This window comes from Passer domesticus, chromosome 13 (assembly GCF_036417665.1).
Source record: "Passer domesticus isolate bPasDom1 chromosome 13, bPasDom1.hap1, whole genome shotgun sequence".
Taxonomy (NCBI): Eukaryota; Metazoa; Chordata; class Aves; order Passeriformes; family Passeridae; genus Passer; species Passer domesticus.
The window spans coordinates 6,807,367-6,816,284 of NC_087486.1; the positions used below are offsets into that span (position 1 = coordinate 6,807,367).

General features: G+C 47.5%; 1 protein-coding gene across 2 annotated transcripts in view; it reads left to right on the top strand.

Annotated features, from left to right (window-relative positions):
• Positions 1 to 8,840, top strand: part of RNF130 (ring finger protein 130) — a 55,797-nt gene extending 46,957 nt beyond the window's left edge. For both annotated transcript variants that reach the window (XM_064388219.1, XM_064388215.1), the window contains one exon: positions 1,653 to 8,840. In XM_064388219.1, the coding sequence (XP_064244289.1) occupies positions 1,653 to 1,762 (110 nt within the window). In that variant the 3' untranslated portion in view covers positions 1,763 to 8,840. The remainder of the gene's footprint in view (positions 1 to 1,652) is intronic.
• The last annotated feature ends 78 nt before the right edge of the window (positions 8,841 to 8,918 follow it).

Sequence of the window (8,918 nt, forward strand, 5' to 3'; positions counted from 1 at the left end):
GTTTATTTGCTTGAATCATAGAATCATTAAGGTTGGAAAAGATCTCTAAGGTCATCAAGTCCAGCTGTTGGAGACTGACCATGATAATCTGGAAGTCACAGTTCCAGCGTTATGTTTCCTTAAACACTCAACATTTATTTATTTGCTTGTATTTTAATTATTGCCCAGTTTTAAAAACCTGTAAATTTGGGGGATGGTTCAGATCCAGAAAATGGGTGTTTATCATTCTCCACCAACTGCTTCTGGAAGTATATTCCAAGACAGCCCACTTGGTCCAAGGACCTGGATACATGCTCCTTGCAGAGTCAACAATCCCCTGCAATGTAACCACTAATTTCACTCTTGTTTCAGTTAAGTACAAGATCAAGAATTAATTTGCTTATGACAACTTCCCATTCTCATTGCAAATGGTGGAATGAGTGTGTGCACTGACTTTTGCTTGTGAAAGAGGAGCAGATCCATTGCCCAACTCCATTTTCCTGCTTAGCAGTTGTTAGCAAAGGGCACACAAAGTCTCTGTTTTGGGTGAGTGGGAAAGGAGAAAAGGTGTTTTGGACAGTAGCAGCTGAATTCTTATTTTCTTATGTCTTCTGTAAGGTCTTTATTTCGGAATGGGGTAGGCTGGGCTCAAAATTTGGCAAAGAAAGGGGGATTTAAGCAGCTAAAATCTATCAGGGCTAAAACTACAATTCCCTAATCATCTTGCTTCACTGATGCCTGAAACTGGAGGCACCTTAGTGTGTTGAATGCCTTTTTGATGTACTTGGAAGCTTTTCAGTTGCCTCCAGTTTGGCTCCTGTAGCTGTTGTAATCTAAGCAGCCTTGCTCCCAGCTAATCCCCCCTGGGATGGAGAAACCAGGTAATGAAGTGTTTTGGCCGAGGGCCTGATCTGATGATAGATGCTTTCAGAGAGAATCATTTGTACAGCAGGAGGGCTGGGCTCCTTGCAAAAACACATCTGTGGATTCAGAGAGCCACGGGAATGCCAGGCCACCAAGGAAAAAAAGAAGACTTGCACTCCCCAGTTTATCAACAGCCACGTGGTGCTTGTTTCAGTTACTGCCAGTGAAAAGAGGGTTGGGTCTCCTTGGTTATGTGCAAGGAAATCATAGGTGGCTGTTTCTAGAAGGTGACTCATGTGCGTGGAGTTTGCTGAGCTCTGGAGGAGGTCAGGCTTCCAGCAGCATGGATGGAATCATCCCTGGGGAGCCCCTCACTCTGCTCCTTCCTTTTGACCCTGAGCTGAAGCTCTTTGTGCTGGTGCAGGGCACAGCGCTTTGGTGCTGACCAGAGATTTCAGGGTCTTCTGAGGAAGCACATCCCTGCTTTACAAGGCTGAAAATCAACAGCCAGCACCAAGTGCAAAACTCCGGCCTGCCCCAGCCTTGCTCAGACTTGACCTCTCTTATCTGAAAGAGCCATTTGAGGTGTGACTGTTCATGCATATGGAAAGCAGTTGCTTTAAATTGGCTGGGGAGCACAGGAACAGAGGTGAAATGTTTCATATGGTGGTTACTGCTTTATGTTGAAGGTTGGCTGTTTTTTCCATGTGTACCGTGTTTGTGTCCATCACACAGGTATGAGGATACTTTACTCAGTTTTTCCATTGTTCATGTGTGTTGCTAATGTGGTTTTGTTCTACCTCTTGCAGGCAGTCACTTCTTCCATCGTAACTCTCTGTCCCCTCGAAGCCTGGTCTACGAGAGCGAGTTCTCAACCATAGAGCCTGCCTTGGACATGTACGACGAGAACAAAACCTGAAAGGAATCCATGCTCCTTCCTGGCCCTTTTTCCGTTTTTTTCATTTCTCATTCCTATTGTTGTGTACTCTTTCCATGGATCTCCTTTGTCTGAAGAAGAGCTGCTTTTTCCAGAACACGAACCCGCCTTCTCGTTTGCACAGACGAAGACCAGCTGTGGTGGATTCTGAGGGTGGCATCTTTGAGGTGACAAAGAGCTGTGACAAGCAAGGTTGTCTGATGGAAATTGCTGAGTAACAGCATGGGGAGCTGTGTCGGCCCAGCCACGGCGATGCAGGAGAGGTTTCACGGTGGCCCTAAGAGTTTGTGCTGAACTGCAAATGCGTCCCTTACACAGGCATCTGCTGTTTCCAATTTTTTAGTTGTCCAGATGGTTGGGCAATGTCAGAAAGGGAACTGGTTGTAGAGGAGATGGCCAGTGACTGGTAAAAGCACTCGTATATCTAGGTCAATCCATAACTTTACTGTGAAATAACCCCTTCTGAGAGGGACCTTTATAAGTGCATTGAGTTTCCTACAACCCACTTAACCCTGGACAGTGGCAAGCCAGTCTGATGTTCAAGCTGCAGAGAGGACCTGCATTTGCAGAAAGATTTCAAGGAACTTGATGGTTGGATTTTTTTTTCTCCAATTTGATTGAAGCAGGAGAAAAATGGTATACACAGAATATACTTTTGGTCCTTCTGCGTGCTGAAGTCAAGTGAGTCTCTTTCTGTAGAGAGGACATTCACAGAACCAGCACTTGATCTACCTAAAAACCATTAGACTTTTTGAAATATGCAGGAATCAAATTAGCTTTCTTTCTCACGTAACTTTTTTTTTGGGGGGTGGGGGGTAAAAAATCCACCAAATTTTTCACTGAGGTTTTTTAAAAGCCAGCATGTTGGCATTACACAGAGAAGAAAAGAGGTAAGCTTCTTATCCCACTCTCCTGTTGAGATCTGCAGCAGTTATTTAACAAATACGTTCTCTGAGCTGTGCCCTTTCCCACTGACATCAATAACGGGAATGCAGAAAGCAGGAGAAGAAAGGAAAGCAGCTACTGCTTTGGCACGCTGCAGGAAAAATCAATTTTTACCAGCATGTGACACAAGCGGTGGGGAAATGGATATTGTTTGCAAGCTTCTGAGAGAACAATGCAGAAATGGAGAGCGAGAGAGGAACCTCTGGAGCCAAGTCATGCACAGCGTTCCTCAGCTGAGCCGACATGGGGGAGCGAGCGCTTCCGCTCCAGCGTTTCCTACCGGACAATGCATAGCTGCTAATGAATGTTTGGATTTTTCTCCATTGCAGTCTGAGTTACTGTAGGTGTAGAAACTCATTTGTGTCCTTGTAATGTGAAACACAGTTTCACCCTCTGTATAGGAATCTTGAGAAATCAGTTAAGCCAAAAAGAAAGGTAAGACTTATCCTGCCATGCTTTAATTTCACCTGCTTTTGCAAGCAGGGGAATTTCCCCTCCTTTATAATGTTTTTAATTGTATAGCAGTCTGCTTAACATATATCCTTTTCTGAAGTGTGGTTCAGCTGTGTATTTAACATGGATGTTCAAGAGAAAAAGAAAAACCCAGCTCTGTAAAATGAGGAAATGAGCCTCTTTGCCGAGCATGCTTTGACTTTTGTTGCTGTGCGTCAGCTTTATTTAATCTGATAATTCAAGAGTGGGTGGCATGAAGTGTAGGGAGGTTTTTCTCATAATACCCACATAGATATTTACCAAATGCACTTTTATTGCCATTCAGCTCACTCTGGAAATGCGCTGAAGCCCCAGACTTTTTTAAGAGCACAATTTTGACGCCCACTTTCTCCTACAAAGCAGAAGTGAAGGTCACAGGAAGTGCCCCAGGGGCTGGGCCAGCAGCGGGTCGTGGCCAGTGGTCAGCATCCCTCCTCTGGTGTGGGGCAGGCAGCGACAGCTCCGCCGGCGAGCCCAGGCACAGCTCCCCAGCCCAGCCTGGCTGAGCTGAACCCAGGCCCAGGCACAGCTCCCCAGCCCAGCCTGGCTGAGCTGAACCCAGGCCCAGGCACAGCTCCCCATCCCGGCCTGGCTGAGCTGAACCCAGGCCCAGGCACAGCTCCCCATCCCGGCCTGGCTGAGCTGAACCCAGGCCCAGGCACAGCTCCCCAGCCCAGCCTGGCTGAGCTGAACCCAGGCCCAGGCACAGCTCCCCATCCCGGCCTGGCTGAGCTGAACCCAGGCCCAGGCACAGCTCCCCAGCCCAGCCTGGCTGAGCTGAACCCAGGCCCAAGCACAGCTCCCCAGCCCAGCCTGGCTGAGCTGAACCCAGGCCCAAGCACAGCTCCCCATCCCAGCCTGGCTGAGCTGAACCCAGGCCCAAGCACAGCTCCCCATCCCGGCCTGGCTGAGCTGAACCCAGGCCCAGGCACAGCTCCCCAGCCCAGCCTGGCTGAGCTGAACCCAGGCCCAAGCACAGCTCCCCAGCCCAGCCTGGCTGAGCTGAACCCATACGGGGCTCGGGGGCGGCAGCAGGGCTGGTTGAGCAGCCCCTGTGTTTGTAATTACATCTGTGAGATCAGCAGGGACACGTGGGAGCGGCGCCTTGGGAACGCAAACCCCGAGAGGAAAATCACCGTCTCTCAAGGATGTTATGGGGCTTGTTTTTATCCATGAGGGCAGTCAGGTTATGATAAACCCAGATACCTGGGTTACCTGGTTCAATGCCAACATGTCTCGTTGTCTTCCAGCCAGCACAGAGCTGCTCTGGTGGGGTTTTGGGTAGGACAGGCTCTTGTAGCACTGCGTGGGGTGCTGATGCCCCAAGCAAATCCTTCTCATAGGGGCTGCCCCATCCCAACACAGGGATTTCCCCTAAGGCCACCGGGAATTTCACTGGGGCAGTTTCAGCACAAAACCAAACCTGATGATTTCTCAGCTCCAGCTGAGCCTGTTTGCACGAGCTGTGTGCCAGAATATACAGAAAAGCTAGAAGAGGCATGGAAATTAAAAATAAGAAAGCACAAATCCCCCCCAAAGACAAAATAATAACTAATGTAATTTGTGCTCTGCTAAATCTTATTTCTAACTGAATACCTTGGCTTTAAGCAGGGGGAGGGCAGGTTTGCCTCAGTGGAGATCAGGGTCTGGCCCAGCAATGTAAAAATGGATTTGCGCTGCAGCATCTTGGATAGGGGAGCAGGTATTTGTAATTGGCATCCTGGATTTGGGACATCTTGCAACACTGGAAAAATTAAAAGCTTGTTCAAGCAATCAGTCCCTACGTGAGTGCCAGGACGTGCTGGAGCAGGCCTTCCCCAGTTACTCATATTTAGTGTGGGGAAGAGGCACCACAGCAACATGGGTGATTTTTTTCTGGGCTGTGCTGGTAAGTTTGAGGTTTTCCTTTTAATATTAATCAGTATATAAAAAAAGCTTGATGAGCATTGTTGTTCTTGTTCTGCTGCAGTGGTGCTGTGTGTGGTTGAGTCATTTCACAGAAGTAAAATATACGGCAACCTACCAAGCACTGTAAGTGCCAGTAACTTGGAAAATCATTCTCAAGGTTAAAAAAAAAATGCTTTTTTTTAACGGGAAAACATTCAGTTTATGACTTCTACGTATAAAAAAAAAGCTTTTATCTCCAAGTGTTTTCCTAAAGCATTTAAGCCCCAACACTTTGCCTTCTCTTTCTCAGCTTCCTTTTCTAGGAAAGTTTTGCATGTTCCCATAATACATTTGTAAAATCAAGGTTTGCTTGTGTTCTTAGAAGATAATTGCCAGTAAGAAACCAGACTGTAAGTGTGCTTTTTACCTATAATACACAACATTAATTATTAAATTTGAAGCATGTTAAAATTTACCTAATGACCCTCAGAATTGCTCCCTCCAGTGAGCTCATGTGTTGGAATCTGCATTGTCCCTTTGCTCTAGGATGCTTGCCCTGGCACCTGAGGATGCTGTAGGAATAACCAGGCATCCTGCATTAGCCAAAGAAAAAACAAAACCAGTTTATTAAACATGTCTAGGACTATGTTATGAGACTTTCACACATCTGTTTTCTTTAAACACATTCCTGTAAAATACTGCAAAGGCTTGGGAGAGCCAAGAGCTTTTTACCAGCTCCTGGAAAGCAGAGGGAATTCTGCAGGAAACATGGGTCACACTGAGGCTCCAGGACTTGTTCAGTCCAATTTAGGTTTGAGGTAGTGCCACAGTCAGTTCATGAGCTGAAGGATGAAGGCACCAGGGTTGAGCTGAAGTTCAGGCAGCTCTGCAGCCTGATTACTGGCGAGTGAGTTGACTTAATTATTTAAAATATTTGTTATTTTGCTTAGCTAATAGTAATTTGTTTTTTACAGCACAGGAAATAGCAGAGCAGCTCAGAAGCCGAGGCACAGTGGGGCAGAGGGAAGAGCCACAGGGCCGCTGCCAGCCCTGCAGGGTGGGGAGAGAAGGACAGGAGAGCTCAGGGCAGGAAACCTCAGGAAACACCTTCAAATTCCCAAGTAAAGCTTTTGCTCGTTTTTCACCCTGTGTTACCCAGCCATACTTGACCTAATTTTCCAGCCTGAGTGGTGCAGAAGAGTGTGTGATGTGCCATGACAGCTTGCATATGTGTTGTTATATTTAAAGATATCTTCACTTTTTCCTTTCCCTGCTAGACTTGCACTGCAGGGCAGCCTCAGCTCTGGCACACTCGGTGGAAACTGGTGAGCAGGGGAGGGAGTGAGAGAGGGAAAGATGTTCCAACTAAACAGACTGGGGGGAAATCAGGGGAGAGGTAGCACTTCAAGATGCTGGTGCTCATTTCTGCTTTTTTCCCCTTGTCTTTGAAATAATTAAGAGAAAAAGCTGTGCTCCCTACCCCTTCCTTGTGGGATGCAGTGATAAGAGCAGGACTCCAGTGGGATTTTGCTCCTGAGGCAGAGCCATGATGCTCTGTAACCCCCAGCCAGTGATATCCTCAGATGTTGATTAAAAACCCAAAATTCACAAGGGTGTGTCAGGTTTACCTGGTCCTTGCAAAGTGCTTTTTTTGAGGAATGGAATCTGGTCACAGAGCCTTTGCAAAGCACCACTAATTGACACCTTGTTATCTATCTTTCATTAATCTAGTCTTTTTAAAAGCCTTCGACATCCCCAGACACTTTTAATTCTAATCTCTACCTTTCCACTCCATCAGTTCCTACTGGCCTCCTCCTCCCCTGGAGAGCTGGGTGAAGGTCCCTGTAGTGCAGGCACTGCTGTCCACTGTTCTCCAGCATCTTCTTCATCACTGTGCCATCACCTCACTGTGCCATCACCATGCCAGCCAGCCCCTCCAGGGGGATGCATCACCCCAAACCAGTCACAGTCTGTGGGAGCACAGAGGCTCCTGGTGGGCTGTGCTCAGCCAAAGCAGGGTGTGTGGGATCTGGGCTGTTGTTGTGGGATGCTCCTTCCCTGGATGACTGAATGGAGCATCCTTTTGCTCTTCTGCCCATCAGCCTCATGGAGATGCTCACATGAACAGAAATGGATGTGTAGGTTGTGCAATAACATATTAAATTTTTTTTGTTTCTTACTGCAATAATGTCCAGGGTCTCTGGACCTGGGGGTCCTGTGGTATAAATTGTTGCCCAAAAATAGTCCTTTTCCTAAGGAGTTAATAAGTATTAATATTCCTACAAAGTAAGAACTACATAGTGTTTTACTGAAAGTTGAAGCTGCTTAGAGTGATTTCAATGCAAGACTGAGGTGTAACATTAGCTAGTGTCATACAGCTGGGACTGGGGGTTTGCCCCCCAGAAATCAGATGGACATGTGTGTGAAGGCTCCCTCACTCCTGCTGGGCTACTCCTTTCTCCACTTGTATCCAGAAGCCCCTCAGAAGCCAGGAGCTTTTATTCTTTTCCCTGAGCTCAGCTGTGTGCATTTATATGCCATTTGTGCCATTTGCCTTCTTTTTTTTTTTTTTTTTTTTCTGCTTCTCACATATTTGGGGGCTCTCCTTTGCTTGGCTCTGACTCGATCTTCAGCTGCCCAAACCCGTTGGGGGGACAAAAGCCATTAATTCCCAGCAGAGCAGCTCTGCTGGGCTATGTTAAGGCATAGATGATCAGATTTGCTGTGGATCCCCCGTGCCTGTGTCTGTAACACCCTCACTCTCTTTCAGGCAGTAAGAGCTGTAGCTGCCTGCAGCCTCCCCACACACTGGGCTGCACTGGGAGGGAGGATCATACAGAAAACAGCTCAGCAGCCTCCCATGCTCCAGCACAGGAAAGTCTGGGTGTGAAAGTAAACTTGTTCTTTGCTGCTGTTAAGCCAGGAATGTTTAATAGTGTTTGGGGCTGTCAAAGCAAAGCTCCTGGTGCAGGTTCATGAGGTCCCAGCAAGGCAGCACCCCAGCCTGTTGCTTTCTGCTTGTGCTGGAAGGTGCTACATGAATGAGAGAGTTTCCCTGTGCCACCACATCAGCAGACAGACTTTCCCCACCCTGTATGCCTAGGCTTAGCTCCCAGCACTGGTAAGGTCTGTCACACTGCTACTGTAAAGGGGAATAACCTTTTGGAGCAAAAGGAGTGGTAGCATTGCTCTTCTGCTGTCCCATCAGCCCTGCTGCAGCTGGCAAGTAGATGTTAAATCCTAAAAGCTTCTCTGGATGGCCATGCCTGTCCAGGATCACCTGCTCGAGGCCATGGCTGACTATGCACTGACTCCACCAAAACAGGATTATTTTATCTCAGCAGAGAGGGAACCCCCCGGCCTTTGGGCACAGGAGACTGCAGCAAACAACAACACAAAACCCCAATTTGCGTGCGTGTAAAATGAAGTCTGTTGGGACTGGCTTGCTGCCAGGTGGGTCACACCGGTGTGACCAGGTAACCTGAACATGCCAGCAGCTGCCAGGGGTCTGGGGACACTGTGGGGACACAGGGACACACAGTGCCCTCCCAACAGCCAGAGCTCTCCAGCCCCTGTGGAAGTGTAGCTTGCCAGCAGCAGAACTTGTTGACATGTTTTGATGTAAGTATAACACTGTATTGTAGTTATGTGGTATATGCCAGTATGTTCATAGTGTATACCGACTAGTTAGGGTTTGCTAATGTACTACATTTCAATAAAAAGCAGTTTAAAAATACGGAGTTTGTGAGTTTGGTGTCTGAAAAGATGGGACAATAAAAGCATCACCCAGTGACTCCAGTCCTTCCAGCATTTC